Source organism: Protopterus annectens, chromosome 1.part0, assembly GCF_019279795.1.
Source record: "Protopterus annectens isolate FY-2018-M chromosome 1.part0, PAN1.0, whole genome shotgun sequence".
Lineage (NCBI taxonomy): Eukaryota > Metazoa > Chordata > Ceratodontiformes > Protopteridae > Protopterus > Protopterus annectens.
The window spans coordinates 434,555,012-434,579,396 of NC_056725.1; the positions used below are offsets into that span (position 1 = coordinate 434,555,012).

At 36.8% G+C, this 24,385-nt stretch overlaps 1 protein-coding gene across 1 annotated transcript in view; it reads left to right on the forward strand.

Annotated features, from left to right (window-relative positions):
* The window catches only part of MDGA1 (MAM domain containing glycosylphosphatidylinositol anchor 1), a 3,256,518-nt gene that overhangs the window by 2,121,281 nt on the left and 1,110,852 nt on the right, over positions 1–24,385 (forward strand). The window contains exon 10 of the mRNA XM_044060326.1: positions 3,438–3,589. Within this exon, the coding sequence (XP_043916261.1) occupies positions 3,438–3,589 (152 nt within the window). The remainder of the gene's footprint in view (positions 1–3,437; positions 3,590–24,385) is intronic.

Sequence of the window (24,385 nt, forward strand, 5' to 3'; positions counted from 1 at the left end):
TGGGAGTTAGAGTTTAAGTTTAGCCAGTTGATATTTACATCACCAAGGATAATAGATTTGTTTTTAATGTTAGTGGAGATCCAGGCAAGAATTTTCCAGTAGAGGGATATTGTTTCAAGGGGGTATGTAGAGGGCAATGATACAGACAGTTTTGTGGTTGTTAAGCTTTAGGAGGGTGATAGTTAATTTGGCATTGTTGAATTGTGGAATGGGATTTGTGTAAGGCACTATGTTGAATGAGTTAGGGAAAATCATTGCTACACCTCTTCCTTTCTTGTTGGGCCTGTCATATTTAATAGTTTGAATGCTAGGAGGTAGAATTTCAGAGTCCTTAATGTAAGGTTTTAACCAGGTCTCGGTAATGGCAATGATGTCAGGTGGATTATGGGTGATCCATGCATGTAGGTTGGAGATTTTGTTGCAAATACTTTACATGTTTATAGTTACCATGTAAATGGATTTTTGGGAGTTAGTTTCAGTTGGATGCATGGATGTATTACTTGGGGTGGGGCCTGAGTTGGGGTGTATGTCTCCTCATAAAGGCAGGATTGTGAAAGTAAGTATATAAGATAGTGCCACTGGTTTTGTGGGAGATTTGGTGATGTGTTGTTCAGAGCATTTGATATTGTGGCCTGTAGGAGTTATAAGGATCTTATTTATGAGAAAGGTGATTTTTAGTTTGTATAGGAAGAGAGGTGTTGTTAGATAGAGGGTAGGAGGTATGTAGGTATAGCTAGTAAGATTTGTAGGAAGTGATGTGGAGGTGGTGGAATAATGAGGTGAGAAGGAGATGGGGTTTAGGGCTGTGAGATGTATTAGAGAACAGAGGAGTATAGAGAGAAATGATAATATCAGAAAGTGTGTTCTGGGAGTCTGCATTGTTAGATGGTATGAGATGGGGTGGAAGGTGTATGTGAGTGAGTGGCAGATGAAGAGTAGTGTTACATAGGTTTGAAAGTAATGATATGATATTCAGTTAGTGTTGAAGGTAGTGTGGTGTTATTGGAGGCCTTTTTAGTTAGTGTGTAAGGATTAGTGAGCTAGGAAGGCGGGGAAAATGGATGTAGAAAGAGTTTAATTAACAATAGAAAAAGGGGGATGTGTTGGGAAATTTGGAGGGAAAAAGGAAGTTTTGGTGGAAATGAAAATAGGGAGTGGAGATACTGGTACTTAAATGTAGGGATAGTGGAGGTTGGTGGGGTTTGGGGGCATGGTATGGTAGTGGAGTGAGCCCAAGTGGAGTGAGGCTGAATGGAGTGGGTTGAACCTGGCCACAGGGAAATGCTGCAGAATGAGTCAATAAAGTCAGGTTAGTGCTACAATTGCGAGGACTGAAATTTATTATGTTTCTAGTGCAGCGTTTGTTACAAGTAGCACTTTTAGAAGGAAATATGTGTTAGGGCAAGCCATTTGATAACCCCTAGTGTACAGAACAGAAACAAATAACTATGTTGGAATAAGAGTCCCAAATTAGGCCAGAGGAAAGAGGGAAAGGTGGGGAGGGAAAGACCTTAGCAGAGGCCAAAATCATATATAGTTTGAATCAAAGAAGTCTCCTGAGATGGGTCACATTACCCTGGGTCTGTTTCCTTATGGTTTGGAGTTGAGTGCAGGTGGTGAGGAGGACTTCAGAAAGGTACAAACGGCCCTGGAGAGAAGGAAAATTGTTAAAGGGGGCAATCTCCAGGCTGTAAGGAATGGGTGGCATTTGAGAAGGAGAATGCTTGAATAAAAAAAAGTGTTTTTACAAATACATTATGCAGAGGAAGAAAGGACAATCTTTTATAGAAATATTCAGCTACATGGGTATCTGAGTATTGTCTAGGCTACAGGCTGAGATGGGCCATGTGTAACTATATTGCTGAATAAAAATGCATGATTGAGTTCCTTACACATACAATACAGTAATTGTTAAGAGGTTCAATTCCATTTTTCTTTCTATAACTCTACAGAGACACAGTTAAACATGCATGTGTTGAATTCATTACAGTAGGAAATGCTAGCATTCAAATTCATTTCTTTCTTTAACTTAACAGGTTACCATGTTATCGTTACAGCACTTAATTAATCATTTCAGCCTTTAACCAACATTTTATAATAAAACATTAAAATGCTTGTTTTGCTTTGCTTATAGCAAGAATGCAGTCATACAATTTATTTCATCATTCAGTACAATCTCTAGTGAAAAAAATGCCTGGATCCACCCAAAATGCTGGTGTTATATCTCCGGAGCATGGCTGCACCAGAGTTAGATCAGATTAATAATTGTTAGCTTTTCTACTTCATTAAATTCTAATTCAAGTACAATCAGCTTCTACTCTTTAACGATACTAAGATAAATATATCTTAAACAAGTAGGCTGGAGAATTAAGTAGCAGTGCAGCAGGTAATAATATAATGTACAACTAAATACAAGCTTCAGAACATGAGTAATAAATCTAAGATGTGGCAGAGCTAACTGGATAATTACGCATCAGTATAGTAGTTGGATGGGAAAGTCAGCTCATAAAGAATACAATTAAACCAATTTAACTCACGAGGCATGCACACAGTGTATGGGACTTGGTGTGAACCGGGAGAACAGTAATGAAAAATCTTAAAATTGGCACCAGATTGCTGGCTTCCACTAATGGATTTACTCAGGATATTGGCTAGGAGGTGGGTAATCCAGAGCTTAGAGGTGCGACAATGTAGTCTGTGTAGTTAGGAAATAGCAATGTATTGAACATGGCCACAGGAAAATGCTGCAGAATCAATCAGTGAAGTCAGGTTTGTGCTGCAGTCGTGAGGACTGAAATGTGTTATGTTCTAGTGCAGCATTTGTCACAAGTAGCACTTTCAGAAGCAAATATGAGTTAGGGCAAGCAACTTGTTAACTCCTAAGGTACACAGGAGCAACAAATAACTATGTTGGAATGAGAGCCCCAGATAAGGCCAGAGGAAAGAGGGAAACAGTCATTGCTCCCTAAATACACTTAAGATTTCTTATTGATGAATTATTCAAATGTGTCATTGCTCTGCTTTAATTTACTGCTGATATATCTTAATACAGCAGAGGAAGAGAACTATATTGCCCCACTATTTTCTTTGACTTTGTCCCTGTTTCTAGGTGCACTTTTTTTTTGCTGCATTTGCTTCTTTATTTGTTCTCTCTCATTTCCTCCAAAAGTATAGTTTGTTTTTCTCCAGCGCTTTATTGCTTATTTTTTTCTATTCTGTTGTTTCTTCCTGCTTGCTGGTAGGTAAGTTATCTCATCCTGTCTTACTTGTCTCACTAGCCTACAGCTGCATATTATGTTTTTATCTTATCAGCTTTGTATTCCTTTGATATTTCCTCCATTATTGTTATTTTAATATGTCCACCTATCACTTGCCACTCATGTTTTCATTCACGTTTCTTTCCCTTTGGCTTATTTCTCACTTTTTTTTCCCAACAGGTAAAGCATACCAGCCAGAGTTTTACTATGACACGCCCAATCCCATCAAGAGTGACAAGACATTCAAAAACTACTCTTACACACTACAGTGGACCCAGATGGAGCCTAATGCCGTGGACCCAGTTTCAAGTTACCGCATTGATATACGTCAGGTAGGAAAAAAATAAAGTGTACTTGCTGCTTCACAGCTTTCCAATATTTTGCATCTTCCACTGCAGATGTTCTAGACATTATGTTCTAACTGTAAAATGTTTTATCACTGACACAATGCTAAGTAATGATATTACACTAAAAATAATGTGAAAGGCCTGCCTTGTCCTTAAAAAAGATGCTCTATCATTTTATTAAGATGTTTGCAGCAGTACAGAATAATATTGGTCAATAAATAAAGATAACTAGTATGTAATGTATGTAATGCCTTCATACTCAAAAGTTGCAATGATACCGGGGTATGTAAGATTTCTGGCATAAACACACACACACACGAGCGCACACACACACACATACACACACACACACATAATAACACGCATATGTATGCGTGCGTATATACACACACACACACACACACACACACACACACACACACACACACACACACACACACACACACATCTGATTCAGAATCTTACTGCTATTACTTCTTTTTTTTTTAGATTTTTCCTGTATGAACGCTCTGATGCTCCTGGTCTGTAGTAGTTGTAGCTTGTTAGTATGGAAATATATGCAATGGTTAACTTTATAAAAGCATTTTGGATCAAACCATATCAGCCATGCATAAATCCTGGTATCCCCCACACAGTCATGGATTGTTGCTTAATAACATGGTAATAATGGAAGAGTTCAGTACTGATTGTAAACAGATTCTGCATGAAGACATATCCTTTATTACCACTTTTCAGCATCAGTCAGCTCATTACCCATTAAAAAGGAATAAATAAAACATACAGTACGGGTAGTACCCTTTGGTGGATATTTGCATCAAGTCCTGACAACACAATATCAATATCTGATGTTCTCAGTCAGCATTACCTGGTCTGTGAGTCTTAGAATAAAATATGTTCACCAAAACTCAACCATTGTTCTTACTCCTGAAAAATGAAATATATTAAGCCCATGTAAATGCTTTATAAATTCATCAAATATACTACCTGAACTTGAAAGAACCTTGATTTTGGACATTCATTTTGCGGTATGGTTCTTCATTGACACCTACCTACATATTTATTGGGCATTGACACCTTTCCAAAAAAAAAAAAAAAAATGGTGTGAAAACTCTTCCTTGGTTGCCAATAGAAATCAAAACACTTATGACCCACCAGGTCAGGACTTGAAACCAGTATCATAACAGCAAAGCTATTGCATCTTTTATGTAAACAACTCTGTAACAAAATAAAGATAAAAATATCCTGCAACAAAAAGAGGGCATTTCACCTCCCCATAGTATGCTTATTAAAAATGATACCAAATAATTCTGATGCAACATAACAAAAAGTGAAGACATGGAAAAATTCATTAGCTTGACTTAGAGAATGGGTGACCTGTACATCACCACCGTCATTGATTAATGACTTATCCAGCAGGATTTAATTTACAGATAATGACCACTGAAAAAGAAGTCTGCCACTTAATGACAGCATATTAAGCTGCTGTGAAAATGGACATTAAAAAAATGGCTGCCATTTTTATGCTTGCTAAACACTTTGCTGTTTAGAAATAGAATATTAAAAGAAAAAAAGAAAAAAAAAAGAAAATGGTGTGTGTGTGTGTGTGTGTGTGTGTGTGTGTGTGTGTGTGTGTGTGTGTGCGTGTGTGTATGTGTGTATGTGTGTGTGTGTGTGTGTGTGTGTGTGTGTGTGTGTGTGTGTGTGTGTGTGTGTGTGCGTGCGCGCGTGCTCAAGTGTGGTGAAATGCATGCGTGATAGCATAAAGAGAGAGTGAATGAGAGAGAGAGAGAGAGAGAGAGAGAGCAGCACCACCGACTGCAACAGGTAGTCCCTCAGTATGGATTCATAAAATGTTCAGTTATGAAACTCTTAATGTCTGGAAATACTAACAGACTTTAATTCTCAGTGATTTCATTAAAAAATAAGAGGTCAGCATGAAGCAGCAAAATCACTGACATTAATTCTGAGGGAGGTGGGAGGGAAGAGCTGCAATGTCTTGATTTTTTTTTTTCATTCATTAGCATACAAAGAGACATCTCAAGGTGTGTTTTCATATTAAAAAAAAAACAAAAAACAATCATTGAGTGGTGTGTGTGTGTGTGTGTGTGTGTGTGTGTGTGTGTGTGTGTGTGTGTGTGTGTGTGTGTGTGTGTGTGTGTGGACAATAAATAACTACATAACTTATATTTGGGATGTAAAATACTTCCTAAAATAATTACATATAATGCAGCAAGTTTAAAACATTAGGCAGAGGAACTATTTTATATCAAAGATATAAAAAAATGTAGTAATTTAAAAAAGAACAATAGGAACAGTAATGCCATCCAAGCACTGGGCCTCAGAAAACCTTGGGGTGTATGTTATTTACACAATAGCACAGACCCTAGAGGGCATTACTGCTTGATGATGTCCCTCTGCCAGCCCATTACATGCAGTTAACCAGTCAATAATCACTAGAACAGTCCCTGTGGCTTTCCCATTCTCAGGTATCATGATGCCAGCCAGCAGTGATACACCATCAAATTAATCAATGTTACTGCAGCTTTCTACTGTCATCCGATTACTAATTTGCAGTCTTCTGTAATGTAATGATAAAACCTAATTCTTCTTTTCTTTCATCAGGTAGTCTGACTTAATTTTCTGTGCAGCAAAGCCTAGTTTGGGAGGGTTTGGAGGAGAGACATGAGTGGTTAAGATGTCTAAGGTTGTATGTTGGTGCATCTCTGAATAGTCTGGAAGCTAGTTGAGGGAAAGTGTAATTATTGATAAGTTTACATAGTTGAAATGCAAGTAGAAAGTCAGCACATTGTTTCACAGGTAAGCAGTTAACTTTTTCTATATTTTGCAGTTGTGTTCAGTTTTTGGAGAGAGTGATGAATCTATGTATGGCATTTGATATGGACTGAATGTTGGATGCATTTCTTTTAGAGGTTGCAACAGAGGGAGACAATATGCCAGCGATGCCAGTAAGGCGCCTTTACCTATGACATTTACACAGGATCCAGATCAAAAAGTGAAGATTCTATTAGCCCAGAATTGGAGAAAGTTGATTTTTTTTAATTACTTAAAAATATCTATCAGTACAAACTTTTGCTATATCATAGTCCTAACCAATAGGCCCAGTACAGAATGTCCTTAGCTATAATCTCACTACCCGCTTTGGCAACATGGTTTCCTGGTGATTGCATACTTTAATCTGTTTGCTGTATTACCATCCCTATACAAACTACTAGAAAATATGTTCTTGTTCACGCACTGAAACAAAGGAATGAAACAACTTTTTTTAACATTTAAAGGGGTCTGCATGTGGTATTGAAACAGCTCTACTTTTCTTCATAACCATCATGCACTCTGATATTGTCCTTCTGAGAAGTTAAAGTGAAATGCCATCAACTTGAATTGGTAGTAGTGCAGGTGGATGTAAAAGATCACATGACAGCAAATGAAAAGAGTAGGAGTCCTTTATTTATATAATAAAATTCTATTTACAAAATATTTACATTTACAAATATTTATAAGTATACAAATACATACATATACAAATCTGTTTACACAATCAAACTAAATGTTCATCGCTGTTAGTCCTCACTCTTTTTTTCCATAACCACTATCTCATTTTACTTAATATTGTTGCTAAAATCCATTAAACATAATTTGATTTATTCTTTCATTCCATATAACCCATGTAACATAAAACAACTTTATATATGTTCTTTTAACGTTTATTTCTTTTCTTATAATACATGTATTCAATCATATTCATGTTTATTTTATCTACTTCTTTTATATCTTCAAAAAACTTTCTTTACATAAATTTTCACCATAGCTTTTTTATGTTTCAAAATCACATGTTTCATAGTTTCTTCTTCTTGACTATACAAACATATGCTATCACTTTTCTTCTACTATGCCATATATCCTTTTATTGGCAATAATTTCTACCACCATTCTCCACAACAAAAAAATGTGGCACTTTACTATCATATTACACCATTTGGTTTTTATTTTTATAGCTTTAATTTTTTTCATCTGGTAAATTTTCCCATGTTTTTTACATAGTAATGATTTATCATTAGATTTATGCCATGCTTTTCTATCATTGTCTATATATTTTTTATTTTCCAAAAACATATTTTATTCTTGGTAATATTTTATTTTATTTCCTCAGTTATACACTATCTTTTACTTATTTTACCACACCCACAATCTATCATACTTATATAATTTTACTACTAATATCTCATAATTTTCATGTATCCACTGTAAAGCTTCATACAAATTCAATGAAGCAGTATATAGTACTAGGTTAAATAACCCTAAACCTCATTCTTCTTCATTTACATACAGACCTCTTCTTTTACTAGGTTTAATCTAGAAAGCCATCTAAATGAAAATGTATCTGCAATAATTCCTTTTCAAATAATGTTGGCAACATAAATACAATTGCTAAGTGTGCTATTTTCCCATGAGTATAAACCATTTTTCTGATTGATAATTTATATGTTCTCCAGAATAGACAGGTTTGTTTTATTTTGTCCACGTTTTTTTCCCGTTGAATTTTACTTACATCTTTATTTCCAAAGTTTATACCTAACACAGAAATTTCATTCATTATAAAATATATACTCCTGATCATTAATACGTCACCTAAACCTTTACTTTTCTCTTTATTTAAACCCATCCATATCATCACTAGATACTCATTTGTACATATTATTGCTTCCTTTATCCAAATTTTGTTTTTTATGTAATTATTATCATGCCATCTGTATATGTTAACAGAACTGGAATTTTCAGGTTTTATATATGTCAACACCTTCATTTTGTAATTTATTTGACATACTATCACATTCATAACTAATACAAAGAGTATACAACTCATTGGACATCCCTGTCTTATACCTTTCTTCATATGTACCTCTTAAACAGCTATTTACAAATATTTGTACTTTATTATCACTATAGGCTGACACATAATTTTCTAAAATTCTCACTTATATTCTATTGTTTCATTAATACCATTAAGATTTTGTGTCCAGTTGTGTCAAATGCCTTATGAAGGTCTCCTATCATGATTTTTGCTTCTTCCTTTGTGTTCATAATATCATCCAAAATTTCTCTATCACTGATAATTCTTGACAACCCTTCCCCTTCATAATATATATGCTATCTTCCATAATATTTTCCATTTTAGTTTCAAATTGTTTTATTATTATTTTCAGAATGATCTTATAATCGTTATTATTCAATGCTATCAGTCTCCAGCTTTTTTAAATTTCTTCCGTCTTCCTTCTTTCATATGAGTTTAAGTATTTCACTACATAATTCTTTATACATAAAACCTTCATTTTAACCATTCGTTTAAAACATTTAAAAAAATATTTTTTGCTACTCCCTTAAATGTTTATACATTTCATATCTTCATCCATCAATGCCTGCAGCTGAACCTATATTTACATTGTTAAACTGCAGTTTAAAATATACATAAATAACATTAATTACCTTTTAGTCTTGAGTCAAGAATAACTCTTCAGGATGTGCAAAACATTTTCTTTTTATTTAAATCTACAAATGTCAGCACTGGGAGACTGCCTTCATAGTTTAAAAATCAGTCTCACCAAGCAGCAAAAAATAACAATTTTTATCTTCTTTTCTTTTCATCATGCATGCAGAATACTGATGTTGACCAATAGAATTTCTGCATGCTGTCATGCTTCTCAATTAGTGCTGCATGTGAACACTTAACAATCATGTTTTTTTAGTAACAATAATGTTTTAGAAAAACACAAGCCATCTGGCTTATTAATCAGTCTTGACCTTGTATATTTCAGTACCAGTAACATTCTAACTCCCCAACATTCCTTGTAACTACCCATCCCAGCCTGGGAAGGTCAGAGCTTACATACAGTGTGTTCTTTATTGCTTTCAGAAACCAGTCTTTGTAACATCCCTTAACCCCTTCAGCACTTTCTTTACCTTCAGTCATCTGTTAATACACTTTACAGCTTAATATTAGAATGCAGTTGTGAAACACTCAGCACTACAGTAAGCAGAAGTAATATAGACCACAAAACAACACTCTGACCAGTTTGTGGGTAACCAGGGGTATGCATGATCACCACAAATGTAATGATCCTCTATCATGCCCATGCTATGCACCCAGTCATAGCTTCTTGACTGTAAAAAGTACAACACACTTTCATGTCTAGTGTCATTATATTTGCTGATTTGTACTGGCACAGTCCCATTTCTGGCATAACATGTGTGTCCACGATTTCTGGTGGCAAGCTGAAGAGAAACAACCTTTAAAAATTAGTCAGATTACACCAGGTTAGATTAGTGTCATTAAGTTCTTTCTCAAACATTATCTGTGACGAAGGAATTGGAATCATGGGAATCCCTGCTTTAGAATGTTGAGGTATATGTGAACATACAGAACAGTTTAGCACATTTAAGTCCCCAGTGTACTGTCGAAGAACCAACAGAAACTATTTTCTCTCGACCAGGTTATTAAAGGAAACAGCAACAAAAACAGAGCAAAAGTACCTGTTGTCATGGGATTCATTATGAGGTGCTGTTTTAGTTGAGTTTTCTCCTTGTACTTTTCATTGGGCAGATGATTCATCCTTCACACTTCGATCTTCTTTCACCAGCAATGATGATTTGTCTGGCACACATGACAGGTCTTCTTACAGTGGGATGAGTGAATTCAGGTTGGTTGTCTTGCACAGTGGACCACAGTCAGGGTGGTGAGGATTACTTTATTTATTTATTTATTTACATTTGTTTACCGGGAAATTCGACTGGATGCAGGTCTTTTTCAGCAGATGCTCAGGGAGAAAATCTCCACATCATATACATGATAGAGATACAAAGTTGCAGCAATAGTAAACAACATTACAGGTTGTTGGCTTTAATACAATAACAAGATATTGATTATCAACAGTATATACAGAACATGTTGCAAGTTTCTTGTCATTTATAATATTAGTAACAAAGTCAGACAAGATGTTAATGTATGTAAAGACAACTTGCTATTTCTGACTGTGGTTAGTAGTGGTGGTAGTATAGTTGGGTTAAGAGTCTAGGTGGGGGGTAAGGGAGGGGTGTTAGCCTGGATTAAAACAAGGACAAAGCCAGTGCAAATTTAAGTGAAATTTGAGTGCAGTCTTGAAAAGGCTGCTGGAAGGTAGAGTAGTTATAGAGGGTGGAAGATTGTTCCAAAGTTTAGATATGGTACATAAAAATATGGCTTCTCCTGCTGAGTTTTTGGGTTTGATAACAGTGAGTTGATTTGTGTTGCTTGATCTTAGGGGCCTAGTAGGGTGATAGGGTTGGAGAAGGGTTTGAAGGGAAGGGATATTAAGGGGGTGGTTAAAAAGTTTATGATTGAGGATTAGTTGATTAAAGTGAAGGAGTTGTGGGAGTTCTAGCCAGTTTAGTTCTTTAAGGGAGATACAATGATGGCTGTGGTAGGAGGTTCCAGTAGCAAATTTAGCAATTTTGTTGTAACAAGCATCTAGCTTGTGTAGGTCTGTCTGCCTTAAGGTTGGTAAGTATGGAGGATGCATAGAGTAGGGTGGAGATTAGCTGGGAATTGGCTATGGAGATTCTAGCCGCCTTGGTTAGGAATTGGTGGCTTTGATATAATGCACCAAGTTTCTTGTGAAGTTTTTTTATTGTGAGAGATATGTGGGTGTCAAATCTACATTTGTTGTGTATTTCCACACCAAGTAATTTTGTGTGTTCTGATGGAGAGATGATGGTATTGTCTTTGGCAAGAATGTTGAAGTGGGGGTGTTTTGGGTGGCTTTGGAAGGTTGGAACAGGAGAAGTTTTGTCTTACTTGGGTTAAGTAGGAGCTGAGCATTGGATAGCCAGTTTTCCACAGAAGAGAATGATTCCTGTGTGATTTGTTGTAGTTCTGGTAGAGTGGGGGCAGATCAGATGAGAGTTGAGTCATCTGCATATTGTGTAAGAGATGCTTGTGAGGTGGCAGTATGTACGTTGTTAGTAAAAAGTGAGAATAGCAGTGGGCCAATGATAGACCCTTGGGGACCTCCGAGAGTAACTGGGAGGTGAGGTGATGTGTTATCTTTCCAGATTACTGATTGCTGGCATATGTTTAGATAGCTGTGGAATCAGTTGCAGGCTGGTTGTCAGAAGGAGAGGGTGGGGAGAGTAGAGAGTAGTAGCTCATGAGATACCATGTCAAAGGCCTTTGAGAGTTCTAGAAATACGGCAGTAGAGAAGAGACCATTGTTTTTGTGATGAAGTATAGTGTTGGTGAAGGAGAGCAGAACAAAGATAATGCTGTGATATGGCCTGAACCCATGTTTGGTTTTGGAGAGGAGATTATTAGCTAGGAGGTAGTTGGAGACCTGGGTGTTGATACATTTTTCAAGTATCTTGGAGAGAGGGGTGAGGACAGCAATGGGGTGGTAATTGGAGAGGTCAATGGAGGGGGTACCTTTGTGGAGGGGAATGATGTGGGATATTTTCCATATCGAGGGAACATAGCCTTCTGTTATAGAATAGTTGATTAGAATTTAAATTGGGTAGGCTAATGTATCAGGTGCAGTTTTCAAGTATTCAGTGGGGAGGTTGTCAGCTGCGAGTTTGGTGGGTTTAAGTTTTGACAATAATCTTTTTATGTTGGAGATAGGCACTGAAGTGAAGAAGAAAAGAGGAGTGGGGGTTTAGGGTTAGGAGTTGGGGGCTGTTGTAGGGAAGTGTTGTTTGTTTAGAGATGTTATAGTTTCAGTGAAGTGTTTGTTGAAGGATTCAGCAATACTGCTGGAGGAGGTGGTATTGACAGCTGGGGGTATCAACCTTCTCTGGGTGGAGGATATTGTTAATAGTGGACCAGAATTGCTTAGGGATGTGGTCGGTAGAGTTTAGGGTGGATTTATAGTAGAGGGATTTGTCTAATTTTATATGCTTTTTTACTTTATTGCGCAGTTCAAGGAATGATATCTGAGTTATTTTTTGTTAGTCGCCATTGCTCCCAGGCCTTATCTCTGGATTTCATTAGGGTTCTGGTGGTCTTTTGTAACCATGGGGCATGCCTGGATCTGACTTTGGCATTTCTTACAGGAGTATGGGTGTTTAGGATGGAGAGGAAGGTACTGTTGAAGAAGTGGACAGCCTCATCTAGGTTGAGGTATTTTAGTGGTGACTAGTTAATTTTTTGCAGGGAGGAGATGAAGGAGTTGGGGTTGAAGTTGGACTTGTTCCATATATGCCTGTGGATAATGGTCTTCAGACTGTTTGTGTGGTGCCAAATTAGGAAAGTGGGGGAGTGGTCACTAAGACTGTCAGGTAAGCAGCCAGCTAGGTAAGAGTGAGGGGCTTTGTTGACTAGGATCCAGTCATGTAAGGTATTATTGTTAGGGTTTTTTTTGATTTGGGTAGGGGATTGAATGAGTTGAGTGAACCCATGGAGATTAATGTGAATGGTTGAGAGACTGTTATTACAGGATAGCCAGTTGATGTTAAAGTCACCGATAATGATAGTTTCCTGGGGTAGAAATAGTGTAGTCCAACTCAGGAGATTTTCTAGGGGTGTGATATTTTATCCTGGTGGGAAATAGCATCCTATGATATTGACTGTTTTGTTTGGGTTTAGTTTGAGATTGCCCTAAAGGATTTCTTCATTGTTGTGGTGAGTGGCAGATGAGTTCAGAAGTTGAATATTGAGGTGGTGTTTAAATATCAATGCTACACCACCTCCTTTTTTGGACAATCTGTCCATGCGAAGGATGCTGTATTCAGGTGGAAGTATTTACTCACTTTTGATGTGAGGTTTGAGCCAGGATTCAGTTAGGAAGAGAATATCTGGGGAATATATGCTTATGCTGGCATGCAGCTCTTGGACTTTATTGCATATGCTTCTGATGTTTGGGGACATTATAAGTAGGTCTGTTGTTTTCTTGTTGGCTAGGAGTTGAATTGTGGGGGGGGAGTTGCTTGGACTAGGGTTTGTGTTTGGGTTGGATTTGGGAGGACCAGGGTTTGGATGGATGTCTCCAGTGAGGGTTAGTTTATAGAGGGTGTTTATTAGGATATGTTTTATATACATAGTAAATTGCTTTTGGTATCTTAGGGATATTTTGTTTTTGAGTGTGTTAGGTGTTTGGTAATGGAGTGTGTGTATTGGGAGGGTGTTTTTTTGACAGGGGTTGTGTAGTTATAGTGTAAATGTTTGAGGGAGGGTATTGAGAGAGTACAGTGGAAGTTGTTGGGGCATGTGACTGTGAAGCCTTGGTAGGATGTAATGTGAGCTAGAACTACGCAGGTTAGGATTGTTATTATATTAGGTAGTAGCATGATTGTGTTGGGTATAGGGGGAGGGGTGTGTAGTGGTGTAGCCTAATTGCTGGCAATTAGGGGTGGGGTTAAGACTAAGAATAAATGTAGAGTTACTGGGGGTGGGTGGGAATAGGGGGCAGGGAGGGGAGCAAAGTGAATGTAGTGAACGGAGTGGGCTAGAACCCCCCTCCCCCCAGGCTAAAGATTGCAGAGTAAGTGTCTAAATAGCCAAATTGTTAGGAGTTATTACAATCTAGTAAGGAAAAACAATCTGGAGACCTGATTTCAGCTGTGTCCTTTCTGGGTAGATACATAGTTTGAAGCAGACAAAAAGTGACAGTTTAAGTACCTTTTTGCCTCTATTTTACAAGTGGGCAATTCCAGTGTATCTACTAGGTTACCTTTTTTGCCTAGAGCTTTATCTTTGTTTACTGATAACTAAAAAGAAAAAGTTAATTAGGGAATGTATTTACAGCAGATGGGGTGGGGGGGTGCAGCCGCTGTCCCTAGCCGTGGGTAGAGCCAGTCATTTCTGCTTTAGACCAGGTACTTTCTACAGTAGCAGGCTAAGAGAGAAACATAGCTAGACACCTACAGTAACCTATCTTCTTTCCAAAGCCCTTGAGTCCTTATGGCCGGTTTCTCCACTGCAGATGTGGCCAGTGGCCAAGGATTCAGCAAGAGAGGGACTATGAGAGAACCTGTTCACAGGGACAGTAGTCATTAAATGAAAAGAGACAAAAACAATTATTACGTTAAAGTCTCTGAAAGGAGAATGAGAAAGAAGTGCTGTAAAAAGTAAGTGAAATAATTAATTATCACCCAGGCAGGAAGGGTATTGGGTTTAAGAATAGCAGCACATTACACTATTTACACAGGTACAAGGTGTTTAGTAAAAAAGGCTCAGGCAACTGTTATTCATTCGCATATGAAGCCCTTGACATAAAAAAACACCTTACTTAGTGATATATGCCAGATAATTTAGGTAGCCCATGAATTTAAAGAGTCAGTTCTATCACAGATATAGCAGTAGTAAACTGTCAATAATTATATACAACAGTACTTAAATATCGCAACACAGACATTTACATATCTACATTGCTATAATATTTCTCATGGTACAGAAGTTAAAACAACTAAGGATCACTCTGACTTGGCAGTAAAACAGGACTTTAGCCGTAATATGGTGTTCTGTATTTAACTTATAACACACAGTCACACTGCTTAGCATCTATTTTAACTAAAACATATTTACTAAACAAAAGTGATGAGGAGTAGCAACCCAGTTTGATACTATAGCATCTGTAGGTGCTAGCAGCACTAAGCACATTAAGCACCAAGTCAGACTGGAAAATGATACATTTTAACACTTTGCCTGCAACCTTTATAAATAAGAAACCAGTTCTGCAATAGTAACCATGCTGAGAGTAACAAAGCAATAGAACAATTGAGTTTGTAGAGACCTTAGCTGCAATGTGAAAAATAAAGCTAAAACACTTACAATGAGAAACACCACAAGCTGAAGGGAATTGGCAGCTGCTGTGAGTAAGCCAAGATGGCTCCAGGGGTTTAAAAAAAACTTTGCTAGAACAATATTGGAGAGGGGGGTGGGAGTGGTTACAGGTAAAGTGAAGTAGTTAGTTCTTGTAGAAGATCATGCTCAGGAGAAAATGAGTAGCAAATGCTGCAAACAGCAACCTATAGACCTGAGTTCATAGAACCCCCACAGACTAAAGATTGCAGGGTAAGTGTCTAAATAGCCAAATTGTTAGGAGTTATTGGAATCTAGTAGGGAAAAACAATCTATAGACCTGATTTCAGCTGTGTCCTTTCTGGGTAGATGCCTAGTTTGAAGCAGACAAAAAGTGGCAGTTTAAGTACCTTTTTGCCTCTATTTTACAAGTGGGTAATTCCAGTGTATCTACTGGGTAACCTTTTTTCGCCTAGAGCTTTATCTTGGTTTACTGATAACTGAAAAGGAAAAGTTGACTGGGGAATGTATTTACAGCAGATGGGGATGGGGGTGCAGCCACCGTCCCTAGCCATGGGTAGAGCCAGTTATTTCTGCTTTAAACCAGGTACTTTCTACAGTACCAGGCTAAGAGGGAAACATAGCTAGACACGTACAGTAACCTATCTTTTTTCCAAAGCCCTTGAGCCCTTGTGGCTGGTTTCTCCACTGCAGATGTGGCCAATGGCCAAGGATTCAGCAAGTGGGGGACTGAGAGAGAACTCATTCGCAGGGACAGTGGTCAAGTAACCTATCTTCTTTCCAAAGCCCTTGAATCCTTGTGGCCAGTTTCTCCACTGTAGATGTGGCCAATGGTCAAGGATTCAGCAAATGGGTGTCTGAGAGAGAACATGTTCACAGGGACAGTGGTCAAGTAACCTATCTTCTTTAAAAAGCCCTTGAGTCCTTGTGGCTGGTTTTTCCACTGCAGATGCGGCTAATGGCCAAGGATTCAGCAAGTGGGGGACTGAGAGAGAACCCATTCGGAGTGACAGTAGTCAAGTAACCTATCTTCTTTCCAAAGCCCTTGAGTCCTTGTGGCTGGTTTCTCCACTGCAAATGTGGCCAGAGGCCAAAGATTCAGCAAGTGGGGGACTGAGAGAGAGAACCCATTTGCAGGGACAATGGTCAAGTAACCTATCTTCTTTCCAAAGCCCTTGAGTCTTTGTGGCTGGTTTACAAGATAAAGGGCTTTTTATCTCAGGCTCTAACAGTTCTTTTTTTTTTTTTTTTGGAAGGCTTCACATAAACCCAGTCACCCGGCTACAGTTGGTGGCAGGACTGGTCAGGTGGTGGAAGAAGAGATACTGCTGTAAGAAATTAATATTTTCTTTTTATTAGCCATTAGAGTTGATGTTTTCATTTGACACAGGGGAACAGCTGAAAGGGTTATGGGTCTTCCCATTAATATCTCATAGGATCTCAGTTTCCTTGTAGAATTCAAAGTGCCTCTGACCATTTAAATTTTGTTTAGTACAAAACTTTGAGATTTTTTTTAAAGGGTCCTATAATCCTCTCTACTAGTCCAGATGATTGTGGATGGTTGGGACAGTGAAGACTCAGCTTAAAAAAATTTTCATAGCTCCATGGTCAGGTAATTGTTGATAGTACAAGTACACCAAAATTACAGAATCTGCTTTACGACATGGGTGAGCTTTTACAAAACATACAGATTACTAATAGAACATTATTGTAAATTATGCACTTTAGTCATCTGGACAAAGTCCATCTGTATATTAACAAATGGTCCCCAAAGTGGTGGTAGCTGACATTGTATTCTAAACAATCACACAGCTATTAACATACTGAAGTATCAAAGAGGAGACATGAGTGGTATACCAACTGGTAATTTGACTAAATAAAGCTGCCTTACCTGCATGGGCTAGTAAAAGATGTGCTCTTACCAGGTAAGGTAGCAGGGAGGCAGGCGTCACCAGTCGGCCATTCGGAAGTCACCACATTCCATCAGAGGATTTAATATATCCATCTTTGAGCCACCTCTGAATTTCCCCTTATGATGGTTCAACTTGAAAACTGACACTTTATCAAAATCAAATACGTCATCATTATTAGAGTTTTACAATAACAATACATATGAAATATTAAAATTCTATAATGTGCTTGGTGGCATAATATGCCAAATTATCTATGCCCTTTTGATGGTCACTCAATGAAAATTTTTAACAGAAAAAAAACACTATTTTTTGTTAAAACACATTATTTTTTTTGATGAAATCTGATCAGGATCATCCATAAATTTAGCCTGGAGTTGTGTATGGGTGTGTCCTTTAAGTCCTTTCTAGAAGAAAGCAGATTATTAGTCATACACACAATCATGCTCTTTACCATCCTCAGCAATAGATAACAAAGATGCAGGATTTAAAACAGAACAGCATATCAATGAAACAAATGGATCAGGAAAAGAAAAAGTGCACATTCATATTTAGTTAGACGTGCAGTCAGGAGGGGTTGAGTTTCATTTTAAGTAATAAAGATGCTTCAGAGTGATAGATAGCTACTGTAAGATCCTACTCTGAGATATTAAATGACTAAGATAACATAACTGAGGTAACCATAGCTGTATTTTTTTTTTTTGTTGACATTTTCTGTCCTTTTCCTGTAAGGATAGTCAAAAGGTGCAGTGTATCCTGTTAACACTGCTGAAAAGAATCAGATGTTAGTAGTAAATTATTTACATATTGCACTAACACCGACCCACCTGGAAATGTCACATCCTTTAAATATTTTTTTTTTTCTTTTTTTTTTTTTTTTTAGAATTTGAGGGAAAAAGAATAATGAAAGAGATTCAGTACATCCTTGTGGCAGCCATGTCCATGTATACTACTGTCCCATATAAGTCAAAGCAAACAGAAACTGATTTTCAGAATGGATAGTTAGAGAAAAGAACGCTGAACAGAAATCTGTTACAGAAAAATATTTTGCTGTAAATGGTATGCAGTAAAGTATTGTTGCTGGTTTTGGAACCACAGAAAAGTTGGTAATACTGCATTGTTTACAGCCCTCAGATCTTGCACAAACCTGTAAGTATTTTTTTTTTATTTTTATTTTTACAGGGAGACTAGGAGTATTACAAAGACTTTTAGCTGGCACTATTTATTTATTGTATTATCAAAGACTGAATTACAGGTTTGATTTCCTGTTGTGCTTCTGATTTCAGTGGATACTGTGGAATTTTATTTTGGGGTTTAGTTGGATTAAATTTTATTTTTACAGATTTTGCAGATTTTAATATACCTACTTCATTAGCATGTTTAACCCATAAGTTAGCAGGCACCTACTGCAGCAGGTTTCAGTTGTCTATATGCCTTCAAAAGGCTTTTCTTAGCTTTTTCTGAGAATTTTAATACTTCCCCCTCTGATTCTGTTGGAACATCTAGATACACCCCTTCCAGTGTACAGTAAATGGTACCACCCAGCTCACAGTGAAGATTTACTGGCTCGGTTGTACTCAAAGAAAATAATGCCTTTCTTGTCAACTGGACCTAAAGAAATGGGTATAGGTTTTAAAAAAGGATACATAACAGTAGCATTTGTTACAACAACTGCCTTTACTTTGTTTTTATACTGGTATTTAACTGTCTGAAGTAAATTTCAATACAGACCTAGGGTTGCTAGTTCCACCATGGATAGAATTTGTTTTGCATTTATTTCTACCTTAACATAGGGTCCTTTTTGATCCAGTGGCAGCAAAGGGACAAGACTTATTTTTGCTTTATTACCCTACCATAGTCAGTACTGTGATTTGCAGCACTTAGTGCGGACTTTGTCTTTTTCCTGGCAGTCTAAACGCACTTGCTTCATTTGATTTTGTACAGGGTTTGCAAACCCTGCAAGAAGGCAGCTGTAATAGCTGGTTTAGCTTGTTCATTTGGATCTGGTGTTTGTGAATGTTTATCACACTGCTTTAAGATAATTAAAATATTCTGCAGGGACCTTCTCTTTATTTTGCCTACATGCCTGACCCACTTTTGTAATTTACCGATGCTATCCTTTATCTATTAGTGCATTTGCTGTGGAAGTGTAATTTGTTATTTTAGCCTTTTCAAATAACTGTGTTCTTATTTCATTTGAAGTAACTTCCTGAAGCAGTTGGTTTAAATCTGTCAAAGTAGGGTTGTAATATATTTTTTCCTTTCAGTTAGAAAACATTTAGACATAGTATACAAATCAGCATTACCCCCCCCTCCATTTTTTTAAAGTTGCCAAAAAAAAAAAAATCTTCTGCAGAGGTAATAACCTCTTGTCCTACCCTATCATGTGAGTGCTTGTGATGAGCCACAGGAGTGTTAACTACTAGTGCTCCTGTTGGAAGAAGCTTGTTGAGAATTATAGGAAGAAGAAAGAAAGAAAAAACTTTTTAACTGCAGATGCCTGTTCTAGAGATGAGAGATGAACAGGAGTACTAAGGCCAGATGTAACAGTACCATGCTGAACATGTGTTCAAAAATGCAGAGATATGAGAAACAGCAGAATCTTGTACAGGGGCCACACATACTTCTACATATGGGGCTGGGGTGCAGTAGCTACTGGAGGATTATCATCCTCTTTAAAAGTCTCTGCTTTTTGGCCATGCTTATTTTTTTTTCTCAAACCTGCTGGTCTGTACTGCTTTCTTAACATGTTACTTGTTGCAACAATTGTTTATTAGTATCATGTAACCCCCTTAATGCTGACCCTTTTTCCTTTTAAGAGCTTCAGTATACCAAAAATAAAATACTGACATGTATTACCCACTTACTTAATACCTTTCAAGTTCATGAATTTATTTCTATCATAAGTTTCATTTAATGGAAATACTCCACTATAACAATTCTTAGTAAGCTGAAACCAGTCATGCAAATACTTACAATTTCCTTTATTTTAACTATGATACACAAAATATGCAGGTGTTCCCTTTTCAGGGATTCAGTCTTGCTTGCTTATCTTTGTTTCTCTCTTTTTTTTTAACTTATGTTACAGATTCTGGATCCTGGCAGTTTAGAGGAAAGAAAAATAACTATAATCAGTTATTATGAACATTCAAGACTACAATAATGCTATTAAATGTATTAATGAATCCATTAGAATATAGAAAGGTCACTAAATTTGAGAGCACTATAAGTTATGTGACCATGTATAGCATTTTGTATGATTTATTGATGAATGGTGAAATCAATAATGAAGTTTGAATTTTTGTATGTGGAGAGTCTCAGAATAGGTGTTATGTTTGGGATCACCAAACTTCATAAGAGTATCACAACCCCCCCCCCCCTTTAGACCTATTATTTCAACTTCCAGTAGTTTTACCAACTGTATTTCTCTGCATTTAGATTTTATTTTTAAGCCTTATGTGAAGAAATTGCCTTCATACATTGCTGATTCTTGGGGCTTTTTGGATAAATTGAGGGTGTTTTCCTCTGTGGCTTAAAAACAAGATGTGAGCGCACCAACAAAGCTGAGAAAAAGCCAAAAACGTCCTAAAACACTTCTTTATTGCAAAAGGATGAGCACTTTCGCAGGGCTTCATCAGATCTATATAAAAAGCAACTCAAAATAAAACACTTATACAAGTTAAAATCACATACAATTTTTTCTGTTCCAGAACATACTAGACCTAAGTTCATTATGTTTACGGTGAATGTTATTTCTCTCTACACCTGTATCCCCCAGGTTGTAGAGGTGGACTACATTTTATGTTTTTTAGGCAAATACACTGATGTAAACAATAATAATATCACTATGTGCATGTGTTTATTAGAACTACTATTGGAAAATGCTTATTTTATGCTTAATAATTGTTTTTACAATTAAATGGAGTGGCAATTGGGGCTACATTTGAACCCACCTATGCAAATTTGGTTTTAGGTTAGTGGGATGTGGAAATCTTGCCCAGAACCACCCTTTATGGTAACATTGTTCTTTACAAAAGGTTTGCTGATGATTTATTTTTTATAGCTAAGTAAGAAAACTTTGATGTTTTTTATTTTGTTGATTCCTTAAATCAGAGTACTATTTTTTAAAAGTTTGTGATAGGTGAGCAAGGCTCAAAAGTGTCCTTTCTGCATGTTAATAATAGATGGGTCGCACAAACAAGTACTTTTTTCAGTAGTATACATTGAAAGAGTACTTTTTGTAAGAGCTATGTGGATTATAAAAGTAGTCATCCCAACTTCATGAAAAAGAATATTCCATGGGGACAGTTCATTAGAGCTTCCCGTATGACTGTGGAGGATAGTGTTTTTCTTAATGAAATTGAGTTCAACAAAGGTTTACTTTTGGAAAGGGGATATCCTGGGGATTTACTAAGTAGCGCAGCTCAGAAAATTATTTCCAGAAGAGATACTGATTTCCCTCCCATTTTGATTAAAGGCTTCTCCAAAAAGGAAGTGATTCACTCTGAAAATACAAAAGATAGAAAGGAGGGGAATAGTGATGGTCCTAGATTCTGTTTGGACATGAGTATGGGCAGCCATGTCATACGTAAAATTATTAGTGATAACTGGAAGGTTATTTCAGGTAATGGAGACATTGCAAAGGTATTGGGTGATAGCCCATCTTTTGTCTACAAGAAAAATTACAGTATCAAACAAATGTTGGAAAACAAAAGGTGTTGTGGGGGACAAAATCTTTAGGTTTGAGGAATGAGGGCATGGTGAAATGTTTTGCAAGCAGAGCTTGTAGATTTATCCACAAAGGTCCTTTTATTTCTTTAGTACATTTAGAATGCACCACTCCAGTTCCTGGTAGGTTGGGCTGTGGTACAACTGGTATATTTTATATTGTTCTGCGCTCCATCTGCCCAGCTTATTATGTTGGAATTTCTGCCAATAAGTTTGAGAAAGAGAATATAGGAGCATCAGTATGCCATAAAAAGCAAAAATTTAAGTAATGCTTTGTACAAGGACTCTTTTGATTGTGTCAACTGTTGCTGAATGGCAATTTAGATTTGGTTCTTATATTCCACCTGGTTTGAATGATACTGTTAATATTAAGTGCTTCTTAAAGAATAGAAAAGTAACTATTTAAAATATTTAAACTTTGACTTTACTCCCTATAATATTTGGGAGTTAAATAGGAAGTTTTCGAATCAAATTTGTAATTTACTTTTTTTTAATTAATGGGAAGCGTTGATTACTTTGGTTTTTACTGCTTGTATTATTTAATCATGTGGTAGTGTCATTAAGATGTCTGTTTCTGAGGAAGTCTGTTTGACAAATACCAAACATTAAAGGTTAATTACGCTAAAACCCTTATTTTGGGGTTCACCTTGTGCTTTTTTGGTGTATTTTTTTTTTGTTATTGTTTCATCATTACATCATTGCCTAGTAGCCACTGTGGTTTTTTTGGAAATATATCAATCCACACACCATTCAGGGAGGGAAAGGTAGGAATTCTGTAATAATGCAGTGACAGAGAAGAGGTTTTGATCAGTCTTTTCCCACAGCACACCCTTGCTTTCATTGCATCACAAGCTCAAAAGTTACAGCTCCAGCATTGCAATTGGGATAATTGTGTCAAGAACTGACCACTCTTTTGGACCTTTTGAGGGTACTTTCACACCATCACACCTGGACTTGATTTAACAACAGATGCACTTACGTTTCAACATGCTGTGGGCGCATAAATTTGAATTATCTCTACTTTTAACTTTTCTCTTTCTCTGTCTCTGTCTCTGCAGTCATAACATCACACAACAACACAGACATCAGTACATTACAGCAGCAGTAAGCAAACAGTCATACCTCTTACCTTTTTTCCCTGAGGGTACCACCCTCGACACAAGGTGCCTCCTTGTGTTAAATTCTCTCTCTCTTTTTTATATGTAAATATATATATATATATATATATATATATATATATATATATATATGTGCATACACATATACAGTAATAATTTGCCCTAAGTTGCTGTGGGATCCGCCCACTATAACCTTGAGGGTACTACCCTCAACACAAGGCACCTCCTTGTGTTGTTATTTTATATGTTAATAAACATTTCGTTATTTCTTGTCGGAACCACCCACTATTACTTTTACATGCAACAAATAAGCAAAGTTCTGTCATTCCACAAATTAGCAGACACCACATACCTAATAAGCAACTCAGTCATTCAACAAACAGGAAACTCATATACTTAAAAGCAAAGTCAGTCATTCAACAAAACAGTACACATTATATACTTAAAAGCAAAGAGTAGTTTAACAAAACAGTAAACACAGTGCCACCATTAGTTTGAAGTGCAGTTTTCTAAAAAAGAGGAAAGAAAAAAAAACATTTTTAAAGCCATTTTACCATGTCTAGCCTATATACACCCTCAATAGTTAAGTGTCTGAGCTCTGAACATTCCATACAAAACAGTGCGGAATTCAAAGAACTTTCTGTGCTGGGCCCTTTATTATTCATTCCACAGTGTTCCACAAGATCAAAGTTCAGATTTCAAGTACGGCACCAGAATGTTAAAGTGCAGTTTAAAATATACATAAATAACATTAATTACCTTTTAGTCTTGAGTCAAGAATAACTCTTTAGGATATGCAAAACATTTTCTTTTTTATTTATCTTCACAATTAAAAAAATCAGTCTCACCAAGCAGTAAAAGTACACAGTTTTATTTTATTTTTTATCAGTATCATGCATGCAGAATACTGACGTTGACCAATAGGATTTCTGCAGACCCTCATGCTTCTCACATAGTGCTGCACGTGAACTCTCAACAATCATGTTTTTTACTAACAATAATGTTTTAGAAAAACACAAGACATCTGGCTTGTTAATCAGTCTTGACCTTGTATATTTCAGTGCAAATAATATTCTAACTCCCCAACATTCCTTGTAACTACCCATCCCAGAGCTTAAATACAGTGTGTACTTTCTTGCTTTCAGAAACCAGTCTTTATAACATCCCTTAACCCCTTCAGCAAATTCTTTACCTTCAGTCATCTGTTAACACACTTGCAGCT